Source organism: Oncorhynchus kisutch, linkage group LG2 (assembly GCF_002021735.2).
Source record: "Oncorhynchus kisutch isolate 150728-3 linkage group LG2, Okis_V2, whole genome shotgun sequence".
NCBI classification, from domain to species: Eukaryota; Metazoa; Chordata; class Actinopteri; order Salmoniformes; family Salmonidae; genus Oncorhynchus; species Oncorhynchus kisutch.
In genome coordinates, this window is record NC_034175.2 from 22518410 (window position 1) to 22543487 (window position 25078).

The window sequence follows — 25078 nt, forward strand, 5'->3', positions numbered from 1 at the left end:
TCCTGTTGAAAAACAATTGATAGTCCCATTATGCAAAGCAGAGGGGATGGTGTATTGCTGCAGAATGCTGTAGTAGCCATGCTGGTTAAGTGTGCCTTGAATTCTAAATAAATCAAAGACAGTGTCACCAGCAAAGCGCCCCCACACCATCACACCTCCTCCTCCATGCTTCATGGTGGGAAATACACATGCAGAGATCATCCGTTCACCTTCTACTGCTTCGCACAAAGATAAGGCGGTTGGAACCAAAAATCTCAAGTTTGGACTCATCAGACCAAAGGACAGATTTCCACCTGCTTAATGGTGGAAATTGCTTGTGTTTCTTGGCCCAAGCAAGTCTCTTCTTTTCATTTGTGACCTTTAGTAGTGATTTCTTTGCAGCAATTTGACCATAAAGGCCTGATTCACACAGTCTCCCCCGAACAATAGCCCTCTCCCTCTTTTCTAGTTCTCTCTGTTAGCAGCCTTGCATCTCAATTCTAATACCAGCACTCTGAGTCTCTCGCTATTTAACCATCTCTCTTCTCTCTCTCTACTTCTCTCTCCTTCTAACTCTATCTTCGCAGGTTATGCAGATCAATCTGACCTGTTAATCTTACTTTGAGACAGTGCTTCGCTCTCCCTTGGCCCTGCTTTCAAGAGGCAGGCAGCAGAGAAGAGTGTCGTTTTAATTGAACTGCTCTGGGTTACATCAATAAGATTGCTTTTATTCCTTCTCAGAGCAGCGTCGTCTGTCCGTTGTCCCTGGGTTTGTTATGTTCTACATAATTAGCTTTGTTGCGAGAGGCTGGGAAGCCATCTGGAAAGTATTGGGGCTGGAGCTACACTTTAATTCTACTCTCTGTGTTTGACTGTTCGCTACATGAAAGGGTTCTACATGAAAGGGTTCTACATGAAACCTTTTTCCTCTGAAGAAAGAGTTATTTGATGGCTCTTTGTCGGGTAAAAGGTTCTGTACATGGAAGCAAAAATATTTTTCTTACAGGGGCCAAGATGAATATATGCCTGTGTTGATGCCACGCGGGGGTGGTGTGCACCTCTGTGGGGTTGGGGCTGGTTTTTGCACAGGTGTGTGTATTTCTGTCTTTGTGTGTTTCAGTGAGTGTTTACTAAGTCTCCCTCCTTCCTTGTTGTTGTAGATGTTCAAGCGGAAAGTGATGGTGCTTGGGGAGAAGCTGCTACCGGCCTTCAACACACCAACAGGTATCCCACGTGGAGTCATCAACCTGGGCAGGTGAGCCTAGCTACCAGTCCCCATGATTCCCTAGCTACAGTATCCTATTATAAACACATACTGTATGAGACCTTACCAACACATTTAGCTGGATTACATTGCAATAAGGAGGTGGTGCACATTTCATACTTCTGTTTCCATTTGAAATGTTTGAAATTTGCGGCCTCGTGTTGGAGCCACAAATTAAATAACATGTTCAACCCTGATCTGTGCGATTTTATCGGGATCCCCATATGCAAGACCCCCCAACCCTACATAGTTAAGAAACTGTTCACTTTTATTACATTTTCTCACTATCTTATCATCTAAAAATACATCTCTCTGGCACCTCTGCCTGCCACCTGCTTCCAATTAACCCGCTTGTCTAAGCAGACAGTTGCTGGCAAATTTAATTAACTGATTCCAGAGCTAATTCCAGTTAGATGGGTAACATGGACCCTGAGTGCAGATGGGCAGGGAGGAACGATACACATTATAAATTACAGCGACATAGGGAAAGGAACTTACATGTACAGAAACTACACAAACGCACACACAGAATGCATATTGAACACACACACACGCACACACACACACACACCCAAACAGCAAGGGATTTCATTATACAGTAGCTCAGAGAGAAACGATGTTGCCCCATAATGTACAAGTACTAGATATTTAATGTCCTCAAACACCGAGGGAATTCAGTGTAACACAATTAATATGCTGCCAATGGGCTGACTTGAAAGTCTTCGAAGTCCTCTGTTGTATATGTAGCATGTCCCATGTGGTCTTTCATACAGTATTTCGGGACTACTTATAGAATGTGCTCCCAAAAGGCCTCAACACATTGAAGAACCTCAAGGTAAATACTTTGTAGTTAGCGATGCGAACACATTCATACAAGGAGCACAATGAATAATGCATGGAGAAAGCGCTGAACACTTGTTTGCAAGTTACTGAATGCGAAAGCTGAGAATGATTTTTGCAAGTTTCCTAAAGTGTGCAATGTACCAATTTACAGTGCCACCAGAAAGTATTCACACCACTTGACTTTTTTCCACATTTTGTTGTGTTACAGATTCCATTGAAATGGTTTGTCCCTGGCCTACACACAATACTCCATAATGTCAAAGTGGAACCATAAATAACTTAAGGAGTTAATTTTGCTTAACAAGTCACACAACATGTTGCATGGAGTCACTCTGTGTGCAATAATAGTGTTTAACATGATTTTTTAATTACTACCTCATCTCTGTACCAAACATATACAATTATCAGTGAGGTCCCTCAGTCTAGCAGTGAATTTCAAACATAAATTCAACCACAAAGACCAGGGATGGTTTTTTGTTGTTTGTTTTTTTCACCTTTATTTAACCAGGTAGGCTAGTTGAGAACAAGTTCTCATTTGCAACTGCGACCTGGGAGATAAAGCATAGCAGTGTGAACAGACAACACAGAGTTACACATGGAGTAAACAATTAACAAGTCAATAACGCAGTAGGAAAAAAAGGGGAGTCTATATACATTGTGTGCAAAAGGCATGAGGAGGTAGGCAAATAATGACAATTTTGCAGATTAACACTGGAGTGATAAACGATCAGATGGTCATGTACAGGTAGAGATATTGGTGTGCAAAAGAGCAGAAAAGTAAATAAATAAAAACAGTATGGGGATGAGGTAGGTAAAATTGGGTGGGCTATTTACCGATGGACTATGTACAGCTGCAGCGATCGGTTAGCTGCTCAGATAGCAGATGTTTGAAGTTGGTGAGGGAGATAAAAGTCTCCAACTTCAGCGATTTTTGCAATTCGTTCCAGTCACAGGCAGCAGAGAACTGGAACGAAAGGTGGCCAAATGAGGTGTTGGCTTTTCCTAATCGACGGGCCCTGATGTTACTTTAGCTTGAGCAGCTAATGGTGGATTACCAAACTAATACGAAGCATATTCATCAGGACGACATCTCTCTTTGCTTCCATCCCTTTATAGTTTCTCTTTTTTTCTTTCCATCCTCCGCTAATGCGTTCCGTTCCATTCATCCCTTTATCACTTTCTATTAATGTAGGATTAGGTCATGTACTATAATGTAATGTAATGACGTTCCATCTCACCTCCTCTGATCAGGTCAGGCAGGGTGTATTAGCACGTCGTTGAAGTCGTAATTTAGACATAGACATGCTGTTATTCTGAGACGGCTGCGCATATCATCCTCACAGTGCACTACTTTCATAGAGAAATAAGATATGGGTTGCATCCAAAACCACACCCCATTCTCTATATAGTGTTCTACTCACTGTAGTGTGCTACTTTGACCAGAACCCTATGGGTCCTGGTCAAAATTATTGCACTATATAGGAACTAGGGTGTCATTTTCGTTTATTGGTGACCCTGGTTGACGCTCTTGTTTCAGTCTCTAAGATGAACTTAATGCTTTCCTCGACTCTGCAGAGGTAGACGGTGTTATTGATCTACAGAGGGCGGTAAGCCTCCCACTCTGTTCCCCAGACAAATGATGCGGTGCATCAGCTAGCATCTGGGTTGGTGCCCAAGGGGGGCAAACAGATCCAGACCTGCTTAATCTTTATACTGCGCCCTAAATGGCACCCTATTCCCTATATAGTGTACTACTTTTGTCCAGGGCCCCCATGGCTTTGGTCAATAGTAGTGAACAATGTTTTCAATAAGGTGCCATTTGGGACGCACCTTAGTCTCTGTACTTTCTTCAGCACCAAAACACACAATTCTGGAGAGTGATGAACAATTGTAATATCTGACTGGATATCTGTCTCCTCGGCTCAGTGCTTTCTGAAAAGCAAGAAAGAAACAAATGATGGGCCGTTGCTCTGGGATATAAAAGAAAACACATTTTGGAGATATTGTAGGTGTTGGTGCACTAGAACCATATAATGCATTGGCTACAAGACACTTAGTTGCCTCAAAGACAAACCAGGGAACTGCTGAAAGTGACACCACACTGAGGTGAAAATGAAATGTTTTTCATTACTGACACTGGTGTTGATTGTTTATCTGTACAATCTGCCTACATTTTGTAAGGACAAAATGCAATTGTAGCATCACATCAAGATGCAATACTGTTTATTTGCCCATTATTAAAATGTTGCAGAACGTAATGATTTTTTAAAATGCTAGCATGTATTTATTGTCTTGAGTGTGAACCAGTGTGTAATGGTGTGTGTTGACTGTGGTCCTCACTTGTCCCGTTATGGTTTCTGTTCCCAGTGTGTATAACAGTGTGTGTGTTGACTGTGGTCCTCACTTGTCCCGGTATGGTTTCTGTTCCCAGTGTGTATAACAGTGTGTGTTGATTGTGGTCCTCACTTGTCCCGTTATGGTTTCTGTTCCCAGTGTGTATAACAGTGTGTGTTGACTGTGGTCCTCACTTGTCCCGGTATGGTTTCTGTTCCCAGTGTGTATAACAGTGTGTGTTGACTGTGGTCCTCACTTGTCCCGGTATGGTTTCTGTTCCCAGTGTGTATAACAGTGTGTGTTGACTGTGGTCCTCACTTGTCCCGGTATGGTTTCTGTTCCCAGTGTGTATAACAGTGTGTGTTGACTGTGGTCCTCACTTGTCCCGGTATGGTTTCTGTTCCCAGTGTGTATAACTGTGTGTTGACTGTGGTCCTCACTTGTCCCGGTATGGTTTCTGTTCCCAGTGTGTATAACAGTGTGTGTTGACTGTGGTCCTCTCTTGTCCCGGTATGGTTTCTGTTCCCAGTGTGTATAACAGTGTGTTGACTGTGGTCCTCACTTGTCCCGGTATGGTTTCTGTTCCCAGTGTGTATAACAGTGTGTGTTGACTGTGGTCCTCACTTGTCCCGGTATGGTTTCTGTTCCCAGTGTGTATAACAGTGTGTGTTGACTGTGGTCCTCACTTGTCCCGGTATGGTTTCTGTTCCCAGTGTGTATAACAGTGTGTGTTGACTGTGGTCCTCACTTGTCCCGGTATGGTTTCTGTTCCCAGTGTGTATAACTGTGTGTTGACTGTGGTCCTCACTTGTCCCGGTATGGTTTCTGTTCCCAGTGTGTATAACAGTGTGTGTTGACTGTGGTCCTCTCTTGTCCCGGTATGGTTTCTGTTCCCAGTGTGTATAACAGTGTGTTGACTGTGGTCCTCACTTGTCCCGGTATGGTTTCTGTTCCCAGTGTGTATAACAGTGTGTGTTGACTGTGGTCCTCACTTGTCCCGGTATGGTTTCTGTTCCCAGTGTGTATAACTGTGTGTTGACTGTGGTCCTCACTTGTCCCGGTATGGTTTCTGTTCCCAGTGTGTATAACAGTGTGTGTTGACTGTGGTCCTCTCTTGTCCCGGTATGGTTTCTGTTCCCAGTGTGTATAACAGTGTGTGTTGACTGTGGTCCTCACTTGTCCCAGTATGGTTTCTGTTCCCAGTGTGTATAACAGTGTGTGTTGACTGTGGTCCTCACTTGTCCCGGTATGGTTTCTATTGCAGTGGCACCAGTTGGAGCTGGGGCTGGGCGTCAGCCGGGAGCAGTATCCTGGCGGAGTTTGGAACCCTGCACCTGGAGTTTGTCCACCTATCAGAGCTCTCCAACAATGACATCTACACAGAGAAGGTATGTACTACAGTTCCCACAGTTCTGTGAGTGACTTGGGTCGCACAAATCCAGAAACTTAGTTAGAATCCAGTTAGAATCGTTCCACAGGAATTTCTCAAAAAACCTGGGAACTTTGGGTCCGTTTTCTGCCATTTTTGCGTGACTGTCTGCGACCGAATTTCAGATTTTACTCAGTAAAATATGTGAAACCGTTAACATTGTATGCTTATCAGTGCATGCTCTATGCCATTATCCATGTGTGGTTTTCCTTTCTGCAGTCATTACTATTCTTAAGGACTTCACTTTCCATTCATTTAATGGATATTTGTGAATGCTTTTAATGGGCATACTGAACATAATGGCAACTTTCCTTGGATGACTACGTTTCCTTTCTAATTTGTCTGTGAGTGTCAACTTCAGGGTACAAGGACATTTAAATCAATTTAGAAGCACGTGTGATGCCAAAGTTGAAATCCTCTCTACAGTTATTTTTAGTTTACAGAAAGATTTTTCGTTCAGAGCTAATGTGTTTTTTTTTACTGTGTGGGGTTGCAGGTTATGAATATCCGAAAGCTGTTGAACAAAATCGAGAAGCCTCACGGTCTCTATCCCAACTTCTTGAGTCCCGTCAGTGGCAACTGGGTCCAACGTGAGTACTGGTCTCCACCGAAGGAGATACACATTATTATATTATTATCATGGAACATAAGGGCACTGGCCAGCCACACTAGTAGACTAGAATGTCTACTAGACAGCCTGAGTGGCATTCTACTAGCCAAAGGTACAACATTTGTGCCATGCGAAATTTGGACAACATTTCACGCCACATTTCCTACTAGCCTGGTCTGAAAAGTGCCATCTGGCTAGCGGGCTAGCTTAATTTACATCACCACACTTCACACACTGTGTCCACAGGAAAGCCTTTGCCACTATACAAGCACCTCCTTTGTAATTGTAGTACAGCAGTAAAGAACTTCCTTGGTTAACCTGGTCACAGGCAAACCGTAGACTTTTTAAAACTGTACAGGAATTCCATATTATTACCCTGTAGTCGTCCGTGAACTGATCTTTCTACACACTCCTCCGGCCTTGCAGGAGCTCTCCTATTTAAATCCTTTGGAGCCTCCTTGTCATCCATCCATCCCTTTTTCTTCCTTTCTTTCTTTCAGTAGCAACGTCAGTCTCAAGCAGTGCTGTAAATCGCCTCGCTCTGGGTTATTCAAATAATAATGAATCCAATTACGTCAGGGAATTGAATCTTTTCCGATTCATCTGAAAGGCAGAGGAATGGGAGATGCCAAGACGGGCTCTGAAGATGTGGGTCTGGAAGTCCTAATCTGGCTGATTATGGGGATAATTGTTGTTGTGGGCGAATGGTTAATGAAGCAGGTAGATTAAGGAGGAGAGGAAGGAGAGGGGGATGGGTGTTCAGTCCGGCCTGTGTTTTTGTCAGCATGGGCACATGGGGCACAGAGCAGAAAGCACAGATTCACACAGACCTCTCCCACAGTCTCTGGTGTTCTGTTGTCAAGGGCTAGCAGAATGCTGCGTGATAACCTTTCACAGTGTGTAGGAATGTGTGGTGGTGGAGGGTGGGCGTGCGTGCGTGCTTGCCTGCATGGATGTGTGTGTGGATGTGTGAGCGCACAAAAACGTCTCCAACGCGGTATCTTATCCAGAATTGTTAAATTAGCATGAAATTGAGTGGGAGGAAAAAAATATATATCTGAAGTTGTACTAACCAAGTATAATTTTTATTTAAATTAAAACCACAACTGTGTGGGTACGTGATAAAGCTAGCCATAATGACAATGCTATTTTCTTTGCTAAGGCTACTCAGAGTATGAATCTACAAATCAGTCAGCCTGTCATACCCCACGTATACCCTGATTCTATTTGACTCTATTTGATTGGTTGTTGGGTTTCGCCCGCCTGTGAGACTGCAGAGTAATGTTTGTGAAAAATACCCCCCCCCCCTGTGTAGAGATAATGTCAGATGTCTCTCTTTTTTCTCTCACAGATCATGTTTCCATTGGCGGCCTGGGGGATAGCTTCTACGAGTATCTGATCAAATCATATCTGATGTCAGACAAGACGGACGAGGAGGCTAAGAAGATGTACTACAGTGCTCTGGAGGTAGGAGAACTTCCATGTAGCGCACAGCGAGGGACCTACTGCTGTCGTCAGGGGGCCGCTCGGTCTCAGCAGGCAATATGGAAGGATATACGGATGGAGGGAACAAAGGAAAGGAGGACTGGGGTCTGTTATTGCTGTAGTTTTAGAATTCGGTATACTTTTACAGTACATCATAACAAGTATCAGAAGCCTGTGATGCACAAACACACACATGACACATGCACACGCGTGCAAGTATGCACACAAAGTCACAAACATACACGCAAACATGCACATGAGCTAACACACGCATACATGCAAGCATGCACGTGCACACACACTCACACCGCACACACACACACTCACACATACACACTCACAAACATGGCGTGACACACACAACCTCCTCCACACACCTAATCCCTCAGCCATCAATTAGCACAATATCCTCTCCTTAAATACCATTGACACTCGTCTTTTAGGCTGATGAGACTGATGAGAGAGAGAGAGAGAGAGAGAGAGAAAGAGAGAGAGAGAACTCTGTTTCCTGACTTTCCAAAGAAAGACAAACTGCAACAGGGGTGTTTCTCTATCTCTGTTTCTCTCTTTCCATCCCTCTATCGCTCCTTTGTTTCCACCAGATTTCCACCTCTCTCTCTCTCTCCTGGAATCAGAATAGAATGTGTTATAGGATGTATAAATAATTCCATACATAAATACCAATATGGACACGTTGTTCACATTGGCTATGTGCATAGATAGTATGTCTACAGAACATGCATCCACAGAGCATTGTAGATAGAACAAGCCAAACAACAACTTGGGTACACACAAATTGAAGCAGCTGACATCCCAGCACTGCCATGGCACCTGTGCTGTAGATAGAAATGTATTCCAGACCTTCCAATTGCTTCTCCAGTATCTCTTCTTAGATCAGATTTAAATTGAAAAACAATTGCGGTCTTTTTTTATTGACAGTGTTTCGCCATCTCAGTTTCAGAGTAACAGAAGCATTCAGAAACCACAGAGTTGAAATCATACTTATAGAATGACTAGAATAAAAAGCCTGGATTCTATTTCTAAGGTAGAAAGCTGTATTCTACTGTATGTATGTAGAATACCCCCAGGCTAGTATAAATGCTAACCATGTTTCCCCATCACAGTACCAGCAGGATTCAAAGCAACACCGAGTTGAAAAAAATGCTTCAGTATGCAGTCAATTAATATAGATTTACCTGTGTCTCACCCATTTATAAATGTCAATCATCCCCCAGGCTATCGAGGCTAACCTGGTGCAGAAGTCCCCTGGTGGGCTGACCTACATGGCGGAGTGGAGGGGGGGCATCCTGGACCACAAGATGGGCCACCTGGCCTGCTTCTCCGGGGGCATGGTGGTGATCGGCGCGGACGACGGAGCTCCAGAGAAGAGACAGCACTATCTGGACCTGGCTGCAGAGATTACGCACACCTGCCATGAGAGCTATAGTAGATCTGGTGAGTAGGACTGGGAAGGCATTGAGTATAGGACATCTGTGTGACCAAGGACAGGTATGAGATGAGTATTTAAGGATATTGGATATCCAATGGCTGGATGTTGCTCTGTGTATTCAGAGCATTTAGAGTGTTTCCTGTTATTGTGCAGAATATTATCAAGTCAGTGAAATTACAATGCTGTTAAACTATCTTGTTAACCTCTCTGGCGTCCCACCTCGACAACAGCCAGTGAAATTGCAGGGCGCCAAATTCAAAACAACAGAAATCCCATAACTAAATTTCCTCAAACATACAAGTATTATACACCATTTTAAAATTAAACTTCTCGTAAATCCAACCACAGTGTCCGATTTCAAATAGGCTTTACGGCGAAAGCACACCAAACGATTATGTTAGGTCAATGCCTAGTCACAGAAATCCATACAGCCATTTTACAACCAAGGAGAGGCATCACAAAAGTCAGAAATAGCATTAAAATTGATCACTTACCTTTGATGATCTTCATCTGGGGGCACTCCCAGGTCTCCATGTTAGACAATAAATGTTTGTTTTGTTCGATAATGTCCCTCTTTATGACCCAAAATTTTGTTTTGCGCGTTTAGTCCAGTAATCCGAATGCACAAGGCGTGGGCACTAAGTTCAGACGAAAAGTTTTTTTTAAAGTACAACAAAAGTTTGTAGTAACATGTCAAACGATGTTGAACCTTTTTGGGATAGGGGGCAGCATTTCACTTTTTGATGAATAGCGTGCCCAGAGTGAACTGTCTCCAACTCTGTCCCAGATGCTAATATATGCATATTATTATTAGCATTGGATAGAAAATACTCTGAACTCATCTGGCAGGCAAAAACCTGAGAAGAAATCCAAACAGGAAGTAAGAAATCTGAGGTTGGTCGATTTTCAACCCAGTCCCTATTGAATTCACAGTGAGATATGGATGAAGTTGCACTTCCTCGGGCTTCCACTCGATGTCAACTGTCTTTAGAAACTGGTTTGAGGATTCTACTATAAAGGAGGGGCTCATGAGAGCTCTTTGAGTCAGTGGTCTGGTAGGGTGTCTCAGGTTTGTAACGTGCGCTCCCGACAGAGTTTGCTCTCGTTCCAGTGCTTTTCTTCAGACAATGAAATTCTCTGATTGAAACCTTATTGATGATTTATGTTAAAACATCCTAAAGAATGATTCCATACATCGTTTTGCTTGTTTCTACGAACTGTAACGGAACATTTCGAGTTTTTGTCTGAATGAAGTGCTCGCGCCTCATTAAGATGGATTACTGGGCTGAACACGCTAACAACAAGTGGCTAAATGATGGACTTTATGGAACTTTATGGAACAAATCAGTAATTTATTGTCGAACATTGATTGCTGGGAGTGCCTTCTGATGAAGATCATCAAAGGTAAGTGAATATTTAAAGTGTTTTTTCTAACTTCTGACTCCAAAATGGTGGATATTTCTTTGGCTGGATTGGGCTGAGCGCCGTTCTCAGATTATGCTTTTTCCGTAAAGTTTTTTTAAAATCCAACACAGCGGTTGCATTAAGGAGAAGTCTATCTTTAATTCTGTGAATAACACTTGTATCTTTTATCAATGTTTATTATGAGTATACTTCTGCCAAATCACTGGATGTTTTGGAATCAAAACATTACTGCACTAAACGCGCCAATGTAATCTGAGATTTTTGGATATAAATATGCACATTATCGAACAAAACATACATGTATTGTGTAACATGATGCCCTATGAGTGTTGAAGATGAGTGTTGATGAAGATCATCAAAGGTTAGTGATTCATTTTATTTATATTTCTGCTTTTTGTGACTCCTATCTTTGGCTGGGAAAATGGCTGTGTGTTTTTTGACTTGGCTATGACCTAACATAATCATATGTTGTGCTTTCGCTGTAAATCCTTTTTTAAATCGGACACCATGGGTAGATTAACAGGATGTTTATATTTCATTTGCTGTATTGGACTTGTTAATGTTACATCGAATTTCGCACGCTGCCTTTTCAGCAGAATGTTGTCATGGGGTCCCGCTAGCGGAACGCCTGCCCTAGAAAGGTTAAAAATTTTTATTCCAAATGATTCTTTATCATCTTTCGACACTTCAATGTGCACTCATGCTGTCCTACCAGACCTCCTTTGAAAGGAGTAATCATTTGAAGGCAGTCAGTGGTGATTCAGAATGGAGAGAAAGACCAAGATGTCTGTTATTTGTCAAATAAACAGAGAATGAGAGTCTCACAGAGACCACAGGCAAATGATTTGTAGCACAACTCAACCTGGAGAGGACGAAGATCAAACAAGACCAAGATCATCCAGGCTTGATGAAATTCCACACACACAGTTCATTTTACACTATTTGGGGGTTTATATGGTATATATATATTGTTAAACCTATTTATATTGTTAAGTATTCTGGTCATGGTGTTCATATTTTTTACGTTAAAATTACGCTAAATGGAGTAAATATCCAACTTGCAAAGAGTTGGTTAAATTTAACTCTAATTGCCATTTTATTATTTTCAGTATCATTTTTTATCAACTCCTTTGCCATTTTTCAATTTTCTGTATTGTTTCAAATGAATAATCAACTCCAGCAGAGTACATTTCTCTTTCAGTTTACTGAAAGGGTATAAAGGGTATAAGGGTATAAAGCCTTATTGAAATATTTATTGTGTCACATAATGGAGGTTAAAGTACTGCGTCCCAATCAACTCCAGTTATCAACACTAACAGCAGGGAGCGTATCACTACCGAGGGTTAAGAAAACTCCCAGTAGAGTCAATTCAACCCAACATTTTGCAACTATCCTTTATTTACTGTGCACTGTCTGGATGGAGAATGAACTCGAGGGAATCTTACAAGACTGAGAGAAAAAATATGACTTGTGTTCACTTTTGGGAGAAAAAAACTTGCTTGAACTTGATTTCTCATTCTCGGCCTTGAAACTTAACAGAAATATATTATTAGGGAATCAATTTTGAGTGTTTTCACCACAGGGTGAGCAGACCGGTTTCATCCTGAAAATACAGCTGATGCGACTCATCGCATAACAGGTTTCTTGTTATACTTAGAAGACTTTTGATCTCTCCACCCAAAAGGCGCCTCCTCCTTTTTATGGCCATCCTCTGCTTTTTTCTTCATTTTTCCCCCCTTCTCATTAGAGGGCTGCTCAATATTTCACTTCCGAGCCTCTTAGCTTTTGTTGGATTGAATGCCCTTGGAGTGAGAAAGGAGGTTAAAAGGGTCTCTCCTTCTGCTGCACCTCTCTGCTGTCTGGATCTGTGCCATCAACACAACAGGGCTGGCTGGCCCCCGTCTTCTAGCCAAATCAAATTTGAATTGTCCCATGCACCGAATACAACAGGTAGACCTTACAGTGAAATGCTTACTTACAAGCCCTCAACCAACAATTCAATTCAACAATTCAGAAAATCCCCCCAAAAAAGTAAGAGATAAGAATAACAAATAATTTAAGAACAGCAGCAAATAACAATAGCGAAGCTATATACAGGGGGTACTGGTACAGAGTCAATGTGTCAATGTGCGGGGGCACCGGTGTCGAGGTAATTGTTGTAATTATGTACATGTAGGTAGAGTTATTAAAGTGGCTATGCATAGATAATAACAGAGAGTAGCAGCAGCATGAGGTGGGGGGGGGGGGCAATGCAAATAGTCTGGGTAGCCATTTGATTAACTGTTCAGGAGTCTTATGGCTTGGGGGGAGAAGCTGTTTAGAAGCCTCTTGGACCTAGACTTGCTGCTCCGGTCCTGTATGGCAGGAAGCTTGACCCCAGTGATGTACTGGGCCGTACGCACTACCCTCTTTAGTGCCTTGCGGTCGGAGGCCGAGCAGTTTCCATACCAGGCAGGGATGCAACCAGTCAGGATGCTCTCGATGGTGCAGCTATAGAACCTTTGATGATCTGAGGACCAATGCCAAATCTTTTCAAGTCTCCTGAAAGAATAGGTTTTGTTGTGCCCTCTTCACGACTGTCTTGGTGTGCTTGGTGACCATGTTAGTTTGATGGTGATGTGGACAGGTGGGAAAGGGAAGTGTGGAGTGCAATAGAGATTGCATCATCTGTGGATCTGTTGGTGCAGTATGCAAATTAGAGTGGGTCTAGGGTTTCTGGGATAATGGTGTTGATGTAAGCCATGACCAGCCTATCAAAGCATTTCATGGCTACAGACGTGAGTGCTACGGGTCGGTAGTCATTTAGTCAGGTTACCTTAGTGTTCTTGGGCACAGGGACTATGGTGGTCTGCTAGAAACATGTTGGTATTACAGACTCAGACAGGGAGAGGTTGAAAATGTCAGTGAAGACACTTGCCAGTTGGTCAGCGCATGCTCGGAGTACACGTCCTGGTAATCCGTCTGGCCCAGCCCCCTTGTGAATGTTGACCTGTTTAAGGTCAAATCAAATCCAATCAAATCTTACTCACATCGGCTGCGGAGAGCGTGATCACACAGTCATCTGGAACAGCTGATGCTCTCATGCATGTTTCAGTGTTACTTGCCTCGAAGCATAGAGCATAGAAGTTATTTAGCTCATCTGGTATGCTCATGTCACTGGGCAGCTCTCGGCTGTGCTTCCCTTTGTAGTCTGTAATAGTTTGCAAGCCCTGCCACATCCGACAAGCGTCGTAGCCGGTGTAGTATGATTCGATCTTAGTACTTTATTGACACTTTGCCTGTTTGATGGTTCATCAGAGGGCATAGTGGGATTTCTTATAAGCTTCCGGGTTAGATACCAGCTCCTTTTAAAGTGGCAGCTCTAGCCTTTAGCTCAGTGTGAATGTTCCCTGTAATCCATGGCTTCTGGTTGGGATGTGTACGTACAGTCACTGTGGGGACGAAGTCCTCGATGCACTTATTGATAAAGCCAATAACTGATGTGGTGTACTCCTCAATGCCATTGGAGGAAAACCGGAACATATTCCAGTCTTTGCTAGCAAAACAGTCCTGTAGTTTAGTATCTGCTTCATCTGACCACTTTGTTATTGATCTAGTCACTGGTGCTTCCTGCTTTAATTTTTGCTTGTAAGCAGGAATCAGGAGGATAGCATTATGGTCAGATTTAACAAATGGAGGGTGAGGAAGAGCTTTGTACGAGTCTCTGTGTGTGGAGGTAGTCTAGAATTTATTTTCCCTCTGGTTGCACATTTAACATGCTGATAGAAATTAGGTAAAGCTGATTTAAGTTTCCCTGCATTAAAGTCCCCTGCCACGAGGGTGAGCGTTTTCCTGTTTGCCTATGGCGGAATACAGCTCATTGAGTGTGGTTTTTGTGCCAGCCTCGGTCTGTGGTGGTATGTAGACAGCTTCGAAAAATACAGATGAAATATCTTTAGGTAGATAGTGTGGTCTACAGCTTATAATGAGATACCTCAGGCGAGCAAAACCTTGAGACTGCTCCAGCTATTGTTTACAAATATGCATAGGCCCCCACCCCGTGTCTTACCAGAGGCTGTTGTTCTGTCCTGCCGATAGAGTGTATAATCCACCAGCTGTATGTTCTTAATGTTGTTATTCAGCCACGGCTCGGTGAAACATAAGATATTACAGTTTTTAATGTCCCATTGGTAGGATATACGTGCGTTCAGTTCGTCCCATTTATTTTCCAGCGATTGAACGTTAGCTAGCAGAAAGGAAGGCAAGGACAGATTAGGCACTCGTTGCCTGATCCTCACAAGGCATCCTGATCTCTTTCTGCGAAACCTACGTTTCCTTTTCCAGCGAATAACGGGAATCTGGGCCTGGTCCGGTGTCTGTAGTATATCCCTCGCGTCTGACTCATTGAAGAAGAAATCCTCGTCCAATTTAAGGTGAGTAATCTCAGTTCTGATGTCCAGAAGCTCTTTTCAGTAGCAGCAACATATTGTACAAAGCAAGTTACAAACAACACTTTTTTGTTTTGTTAATAGCACGGTTGGTTAAGAGCCCTACCCTCCGGCACAAACTTTACATCCCTATTATGGATTCAGACATGAGGGACAATGTCTGAAGGTTTTCCGTCATTGGCTAGTGTGCCTCGCTGTTGGGGAGGAGAGGAAGGTTGATGTATAGAAACATAAAACAGTCAATAGTTCAAAAGGCAGATGGGCTCTCGGTCCTAAAAAAAGAGTTGAGAAAGTTGGAGTCGGTCGTTGTGTGCTGAAATAGAAATTAGATGATGTCAAGGAGTGAAATGTCACTTCTGCCATTGCTGCTCTCATTCCTCTCCTGCCAGATGGATGTAGTGACTGCAGTGAGTAAGTACAAAAATGGATGTACTTACTAAGGATTGGCCCTTTAACAGGCAATGACCTTCATACAGCAGAACTATGTCCCCATTTGAACGCGATCCATTAACCTGTAAGAATGATTTTTTATTCTGTCCACTGTTCTGCGACTGTCCAGCAAAATCGTTCCCTTGTCCCACAGTTGGGCTTTTTACATGTGGTCACCCTAATTCCACCAGTGGAAGCTTTGCTACTGCAACATGTGACACCAGCTTTTCGCATGTGAGGGGAATAACATTATTTCAACCCCACGTGTGAACTTGCAATTCCACATGTGAAATATAACTGCAATATCCGATATTCACAAACTGCAATTCACATGTGAGGTGAAACATGTTATTCTCCTCACTAGTGAACATGTGAACGCTACATTTAATGCATGTGAAAATATGGTTTCACATGTGAAATTTAAGCTCAACGTGTGTGATTTCACATGTGAAAATGCAAATTTGACGTGTTTTTTGTTGTTGTAAGGGTTCTGCAAACGACCTGGCAAATAACCTACTACGGTTTGGGGGGAAAAAAACACAATATGTGAAACATGCGTCATGTGACATACGTAGTAATACACAATCATCCTGATTGAGATTCAAAATGTGAAATGTTGCCATGCCAATGGACTTGCCCTGAACTCTAAATGTAAAAGAAATTGCTACCCAGAATAGCAACCATTGGGCTACTGTAGATGGGAATCCTGTTCACATGCTGTCGCTATGACCTTCCAGAGTGGCAGCCGGCTAACAGAGGCAGAATGTGTAGACCATCTGGATTACAAGACCAACTGGGGAACAGGTCTTTACTGTAGAGCTCATTTTCCATGACTTTTTTAGAGCGTAATGTCGGAATCCTGATTCTGTGCCAGGGCTATAGTATTTATTTAGTATTTATTTATTTAGCTAATTCACCCACAGCTATGTGGTTCGTTTTGATTTGTTTCAGTACCTCAGAAGACTGATTGAACAAACTATTCACTTAAAAATAAATTGACTCAAATAAAATTCCTCATCCCCCATGTTTTTGTTTTAAGTACGTCATTTAATCTGTTCACTCTGTGTCTCTCTAATCTCCCTTTAGCTACGAAATTAGGGCCCGAGGCATTCCGATTCGACGGCGGGGCAGAAGCCACGGCGACCAGACTGAGTGACAGATACTACATCCTGCGGCCGGAGGTCATCGAGAGCTACATGTACATGTGGAGGTTGACCCATGACCCCAAGTACCGGGAGTGGGGCTGGGAGGCAGTGGAGGTGAGTCACACAGACGTTAACGTTGCACAGTCTTCATGATGCAGCCATAATGTCACTAAAGTAATGACTTATAACTCTGGTGCTTTATCGGCAAAATATATTCTGGTTATATTTGTTACATTTTGATTAGCAATGAGTTTCAACTGAGTGGAGATCTGGCTCTTATCCTTAAAGTGTGTAAATGTGTAAAGGACAATAAAACCGTGATTCTAGAATGTGTTGTTGAAATATGATTAAAAACCTAATTAGTGACCTTAATTCATCAATCAAGTACGAGTGAGGAGTGAAAACCCACAGACACTCGGCCCTCCGTGGAATGAGTTTAACACCTGTGCTGTAACCCCTGCCGGAATGAATCCTGTAAACACGTGGAATGAATGCGTCAAAAAAAAAAGACATTCGTCCATGAGTCAAAGGGTAGTGGGCCGGATTCGAAGCCATGCCGACTCTGGCATATGTGTGCCGGGGTTAGTGGCTGTAACCGTTGGACCACATAGGCACTGAGAAAACCAACCATTTATTATACCTGTTGCATTCCTTCGACTTATAATAAAACAATTTAAAAAATAAAGAAAAATCTAGTTTTCCTCCTGCGACGAAAGGGTTCAAATTGAGATCTGACATCTGTACTGGTCTCTGTCCATGCGTATTCTCTCGAGGAACTAATGTACAGTACATATAATTGAACATGGTCCCGGTCCTTCGATGCTACGTCTAACAAGGCAGAACTAGCCAGGCTGATTAGCATATTACTGCCCCTTGACAACAGCAGACTAATGCACCATAATTAACACAGACCCCTGTTCTTACTGTTGCATCTGCACGAGAAGAAGCAAAGTGTGGGGTTTGACAACCCTTTGTGCCCCATAATTAATGCATGTGTCAGTCTGATCACACAGGATGAATGCTATATCTATCATCCCAACCCCCCGTTTGCAATGGCTAAGGGGTTTGCGAGCCACGCTATTAGCTCTGCCCCCATTCACCACCTCAACCCCAAGCTCTTGTTCTTACTCGTGCTACTGGATACCGTGGAATATTGTATAAGGTGCCCCAGGACAAGACCATAATATAAGTAGGCTTTATTTTTGGTGTACTGTGAGGCAAAAGAGTGTGTTTGAGGACATGGTACCAGGTTGACGCATCTGTCTCTGGCTCTCCATAACCAACATAATGTTCCCGTATCAGCGTTGCGCTACCACACTACTTGAGCGCTGCAGTCCTACTACTGGAAGTTTGATTTGATAGGAATTGCCGTCATTACGTCGATAGGTAGGGAGATGCTGTCTGTGACCATTGGCTAACTGCTGGTATAGTACATGTACATTTTGACATGAACATCCCTCCTGCGCTCTTCTTTCTATTCTTCCCCCAGGCTCTGGAGCAACACTGCAGAGTCGAAGCTGGTTTCTCTGGGATCCGAGACGTGTACGCCCAGACAGTCAGCCACGATAACATGCAACAAAGCTTTTTCCTCTCCGAGACACTCAAGTAAGTCTAACACGGCCAGTCAACCCCCCCTACTGAGACTATACCAGCAAACACTTAGCTTTTTTTGATTTGTAAACGGCTACAGAGCTTCTTCCACTAAGTGTAAGTGGCATTTACAGTTTCTGAGAAGTGGTAAGAAGTAAATGGCAATTGCAGTTTAAAGCCCCCTAGAGTTGATCGAATTAGCATAATACAAAAATCCCCATCAAAAATCTGTTAGTTTTAAGCTCCATATATCTTTTTTCACCGGCTGCTTCTCAATCCACCGCATCCACCGATGTCGCCCTTCCGCGTCTGCGGTGAAAGGTGGCAGAGACATCCCGAGAAATCTGCCTCCTCATCAAAACGTCTGCGGTAGTTTGACCCCTCTATGGGAAGATACGTGTTGGTTGTTTTGCTCTCGGACGCCCACAGGCCTCACAAGAAAATGAAATCATTCCGGACCTTCCTTATATCTCTCAGATATAGGATAGACTGTTCAGAACAAACTTCCTTTAGATTGTTGGGGGAAATATCTGTTTGTTTATCCATGTGCGAAGCTGTTATTCAATGCATTTCTATGGGCTAATAGCAGTAAGGCTAAATTCAATGTTTCGTCAAATAATAGTTTTATTTTTATACCTTAAAGGATCCTAAAACTTCATATCAAATAGATAACTGATCCTTGGTATGACCATCTTAAAACAATTCCATATGGTAGCTTGGAACCCCCATCCCCCTGGCTTAGACTCCCTGGCTTAGACTCCCTGGCTTAGACTCCCTGGCTTAGACTCCCTGGCTTAGACTCCCTGGCTTAGACTCCCTGGCTTAGACTCTAAAGCATGAAGAAATGTTTTTTTGTTAGCTATGGTATACACTTTCCACCCTATTTACTGGTCTGTCTGTCTGTCGCGAGAACACTCACATTAGTCCAAGATATTCACACAATATGTTGAGTGCACTCGAGCACAGTATCTTCATCTCAACATTTACAGACAAACCTTATCGTGAAAGGAATAGAAATTGAGGAATTCCCATTTAGATTCAGCTGAAAGACTCCCATCTCGCCCCCTCTCAGATTCCGTTTGTGATGGGCTGGTTAAGTGATGTGGACAATCCACATAGTGATGTTGCTTCAGACCGTGAGGGACGTGTGAGTGTCGTCTGGGCCCCCTTAGATAAAGAACCCTTAAAAAACGTTGGTGGGAAAATGGAGAAAGCTGTGTTTTATACTAAATCTTTTCAGGAGAGATAAGATGAGTTATAATTGTTTTATTTTATTTTTTTAAATGGGGGGGGGGGGGGGGGGGGGGCGATCTCCAGACAGGCTTTAAATTAAGCACACGCTTCACCTTGCTGTTGTTCATCATTTATTGTATGCGTCAATAATTCAATTATTTCATTCAATAGTCGTGAGACATTACAAAAAAGACTTGTTTTACGAAAGCAAAGAATGTCATGTCGTCACATCAGTAGTTCATCTATCACTGCCCAACCATGATTAAAACATGCTTTATTGGCTCATACAATATAGTATTATAGCCATGATGCGTTTGTTTAGATATCCGTAGTCTAGGAGAAAACTAGCCGGCGTTTGAATCCTTTATTCTAGCCGTTCGTTTCCCCCAGACACTGACTCTGTTTGTCCCTCTCAGGTATCTATACCTGCTCTTCTCTGACGATGACCTACTGCCTCTGGAGGACTGGGTGTTCAACACGGAAGCTCACCCCCTGCCCGTCGTCCGCAAGAGCTGCCTACAGGGGGAGGGAGGGACACACGACAAGACAACCTCGGAGTAGCAGCCTGCTGTACAACCACTGCACAACTCACCTGCATACAGACACAGAGTAACACGTATTCTTACATCACATGAATACAACACACACACTTTAGACACACACACAGACCCACACAGGACAGCATTACACACAGGTAACAACAACACAACAAATTGCAGGGCCCACGTCCCTTGGACCCTGTCACAGACTCTCAATTCCTTTCCAGTAAAGGATCTTGTCGTATACGCTGTGATTGTATAATCTTGAGCCGGGTCGGGACTACTTCCTGCCGGCGTTACTTTCTGTGGACAATCAGGACGAACATGATTTTCATGAAAAGAGCACCTTTTTTTCTTTCCTTCTTTCCTCTGTGAGGAATCCAAGAGTATCTTGCAGACCCAAATGTAATGGGAAGAGTGCTGTATTATGGGCCATATTGAGAGAGAGAGAGAGAGAGAGAGAGAACCACTGAGCTTTTGCTTCGATTCCGTTTTTCACCGCAATCAATTAATGATTTCACCTGATCTTGTCATTGCTTTTTTTTGCGGAGCTTTTTTTCTCTGTCTCTTTGACCAAAGTTGTTTGTTCTTTTGTTCACCCCCTCACAATTCCCTAAACACATCCTTTTTTGTGGTGAGGTTTGACCAATAGTAAGGTGACAGACGAATAGGGAGGGATGAATGGTGTTGAATATTAAATGTACAGACAATTGTGAAATGTAATACTCAAAATCCACCTTGAAAAGGATTGTTTATTCAGAGTTTCCTTGCAGAAACAGGTTAAATGAATAATAACAGACATGGGGAAAAATTGAAAACGGAAGAGGTTGTTGGAGTGTCTTATATGTCCAGGGACCATTTTTATAAATTGTTTGTCTTTATAATTTGTTTTGAGTACAATACTGGTGACATATTTTCATCGGGGCAAGTCTGCGTTGAATCCTCCTTACCGCCTTTCAGAGCGTAGCTTCACATTGTGTGAGTCCTGTGACTAACACAACTGTCAGTCCTGTTATTGTAACACAGGTGTCGGTCCTGTGACTGTAACACTGTAACACGAGTGTCAGTCCTGTGACTCCAACACAAGTGACAGTCCTGCTACTGTAACACAAGCACTCACAACCACCCCAGAGGCAAGATCACCACAGCTAGTCTCAGTCGCTTAGTATGACTGGGCTCAAATATGCTTGCCAAAGTTATCAGCCCTCATCGAGAGCTCCAGCTCTCTCAAATCCGCAGTGGGGAAAGTTAGGCTTGAGGCTAAGGGTTTCCTAAAAATGTCTTTCGTAGAGGGGAATGTGAATGGCGCTTTCCTATTTCATCCTTATTCGTATCATCACTGCTGTCCAATGCAGAGAGAATGTGCTGTACATACCTGGATGAATGTAAGGGTCCCCTGTATTAGCTTATCTTCAGTTTCCTTTGTGATTTATTTGACTTAATTATGTCATTATTGCTTTTTCATTTGCTTCCCTCAGGTGTTTCTGTAAAAGAGGAAAAAACGTTTGACTTTAATTATAGTTCTGGTTGATATGAATTATTGTTATTACTTATCTTTCATTGTTGAATATTTTCAAATACTGATAAAAGACCTGTGCAACTTTGTACATTTAAAGGAACTTCATTTGCTTTGTCTGGATTCTTTTGTTGTTGTCTGTCCCTAATATTACTGCTTATGGTGTTTACTGTATGTTAAATCTATGTTTGACCTCAACTTCCAACACATTGACTGAGTGTATTTCCTGAATACACTGTCAACTTAACCTATTGATATGGAAGACCTAAGAGCTTCGCCATACTTCACGTATGGAACCGTGTCACGTATCTGTACCACCAATGCTGCAATTGGCAAAGCTCTGCTTTCTGTTGCTTTGTGCTCCAGGTCTACCAATATAACATCTCCTATACCTTAGCACCCAAGGCTGTCAACATCAATATCAGACAAGATCATTCTCCATGACATCAAGGTTACAAATATGTACATGGCTCTTAGCTCTTGTTCACATTGTCGTTCAGGGCCCACATTCACAAAACCCTTCTTAAGAAGCTTTTTCATTTTTTTGCGTAAGAAGTGGTTTGTGAATCTGGGCCCAGGTGCACAAAACACTGCAGGGGAATGGGTGTTTGGTTGAGTGAAGTCAGTGAGTGTTTGGTTAAATGAAGCCAGAAGGTATAGTGTGAAAGAGTGATCAGAACATAGAAGGGCACGCCAGCTAAGCCTTCAAACAGTCTGTACATTGAGTACAACTCTTGTGAAGGTAGTTCTTTGCATAACATCTAGACATACTTTATGCCATCTATGTCTCAAAGACTCAACAACTTATTCAATATCATAAATGCATAGTTTTACGCAGTGTTGGGGAGTAGTGAACTACATGCAGTTCAACTAGTAATTTGACTACATTTTGCAGTGGCTTAGTGGTAGTTGAACAAATTTCAAATCTAGGTAGTGTTTTCAGCAGTTCACTTTTTCACAATGTAGCGGTATAGATAACTTCTGGAACTACACACTACTTCTTTGGCAAAAAAAAACAAATATGGGTGAAGTAGGAAATAATTCCCTTTCTTTTTTGGCATTAGACCTGGAAAATCTTCACTTGAAAAATGAAGATTTTGTTTAATAGGCTAAATTACCTTCTGTTAACATATAACCCCAAAGTGATTGGTTCTTGCCATTTGTTGTCTATGACATATCTGATTTAAATAGGATCATTTTCACAAAATAGTTGGATGTAATGAACTCTTTCAAAGTAACTTTGAGTAAACTACATATTCTTCAGGGTAGCTTTAATGTAGCTTCATTTCTTCCCGTGTGAAGTAATTGGTAGCTTGGTAAACTATATTTTCAGAATAGCTTCCCCAACACTGGTTTTGTGCTGCTTGGATTCATTGCTAGTATATCACTCTGCGTTTTAATGGAATTTTTCCTCATTGATTTTTATGAGAGGAGATGAGGTGCTCACTGAGTGAAGAAATTTGATTAATTGTTGGCACAGGGGAAGTTCATTACAGATTTAATTGATGGGGGGGAAGTCTCCAAGATAGGTAAGGTTCCAGCAATTAGGAATCAAAAATGAATCATGTGGGTTTAGTCATCTCACCAATGGAACACAGGAGGGACAATTTAATTTCATTCTGCTCCAAAAAGTATACCTTCACATGTAACCAGAAGGGCTCATCCAAATCAAGTTATTAGAATTGTATTATATTTTGTCAACAGAGCAAATGTACTTGTTTAGGTAATGTACTTGTTTAGGTAATGTACTTGTTTAGGTAATGGTTTAAGTCAAGCAGACAAAAAAAAAACAGACAATAGTATTTTTTAAGAAATGCCTGTAATTCTCCCCCTTTCTTACCTTTACACAATATTTTTGGAGTCAAACGGAGACAAAGACATGCTGACATACTAAGAGATGCCTTAGCTTTAAGGTCTGAGAAAGATAGAAGCTGAGAGCAAGGGAGCATGGTGTGCATCCACGAGCAGCCCTGTTCCGTGTTGGGAGCTAAGGATGGGTATTACTGTACATTTGAATGCACCTGGGACTGATACTGATAATCCGTCCTGTCTTCCCCCCCATAATAATTCCAGTGAAACAGAGCAGAGGAGACGGTGGGGGCCAGTCACCGCTGCTTAGTGAGCGGCCATTGTTATCTTCCTCTCACAGCTTGGTCTCGGCGGCCCCACACGGCTCACGTACGGCCCCCATAGCTCTATGTGCATGTACTGCCATCAATATGGCCGACCTTGCAGAGGAAGGCCCGACAACGCTTGGCGTGGACCTGGTGTGTGTGTGGACAACAAAGGGGAATGGCAGGGGATTTAAATGATCGTATGTGTGCACTGTAAAGAAGAGGGGGTGAGATGTGTTGTACTAGCATATGCCTGCTCACTTCCCTGTGTCTCTTCCGATGACCAGGGAGGCAGCAAGACAGACTATAATTCAAGGCTGTTTCCTTATTCAACCTCCCTCTTCAAGGGATGAAATTAAGATCAAGATTTGACTTCATGCTCAATGGCTTTTACCCCCGCCCTCTCTCTCTCACTGTGTCTTGTCTGTGCGCACTTTCGTGGTTTGTTAAGTGGTTATTTTCTCTCCGGGTTTTGAAGAGTAAAAAAAGAGAAACAATTGAAAGATTTTCAGGATAATACTTCAACAACAAAAATAAGAAACTGCCCATATCTAATCTTGTGAAAGGACGGGTTTGTTTTAGTTTTTGACAGCTCTTTGCGGTGAAAGGCCAATTTCCCAAAGGCAGACTCCAAAGGCAGACAATTCCGTGTCATTGTTCAATAGAAAAAGATGGAAGAGACAGAGCAGGCCTGAATATGACAGACCAAAGGTCAAACAATGGAAGTAAAAACATTAGGCATTTCCCCACATTAGGCATTATCAAATTCTAATGAACCTCTTTCCTGTCCGATTCAATTAGTCTCCATCCTCGCTCAATTATATTCTTCCGTTCTTGTTGTTTCCCTCAGTTGGAGATATAAGCAGTTAAATGGCTGCTTTTGCTACAGGACGATGAAAATGGAGCACACCATTTATAGTATAGCACCTGTTGGTGCGTTGGATACAAGCGTTGCTCTACTCTAACTCGGCATTATTTGGGTGGAGAAACCTGATGCTTGCTGTTGCTTGGAAGACAGGGCTACATTCAGTGAGAATGATACTGATTTGAATGCATTGCCAAGATAATGAAATACATACCTCTAGGAGATAATTACACTTTATTTGATGAATTTAAAGGTTTCATGATTAGATTACGTTGCTTATGAAAATGGATGTTTTTGTCCAATTTCATGATTATCAAATCTTAATGTCAAGATTGTATGATGTTGGGAAATGATCCTATTTTTTCAGGGCATACAGGCATACTCACATTGCTGTTCAACAT

At 42.5% G+C, this 25078-nt stretch overlaps 1 protein-coding gene across 2 annotated transcripts in view; it reads left to right on the forward strand.

Annotated features, from left to right (window-relative positions):
• LOC109909789 (mannosyl-oligosaccharide 1,2-alpha-mannosidase IA-like) overlaps positions 1-21806 on the forward strand; it is a 199021-nt gene extending 177215 nt beyond the window's left edge. The window contains exons 5-12 of one of the 2 annotated variants that reach the window (XM_020508814.2): positions 1140-1234; positions 5682-5808; positions 6346-6439; positions 7811-7926; positions 9180-9399; positions 16762-16934; positions 18310-18425; positions 20060-21806. In XM_020508814.2, coding sequence (XP_020364403.1) covers positions 1140-1234; positions 5682-5808; positions 6346-6439; positions 7811-7926; positions 9180-9399; positions 16762-16934; positions 18310-18425; positions 20060-20204 — 1086 coding nt within the window. In that variant the 3' untranslated portion in view covers positions 20205-21806. The remainder of the gene's footprint in view (positions 1-1139; positions 1235-5681; positions 5809-6345; positions 6440-7810; positions 7927-9179; positions 9400-16761; positions 16935-18309; positions 18426-20059) is intronic. The other variant, XM_020508824.2, reaches the window with a different exon arrangement.
• Positions 21807-25078: the final 3272 nt, after the last annotated feature.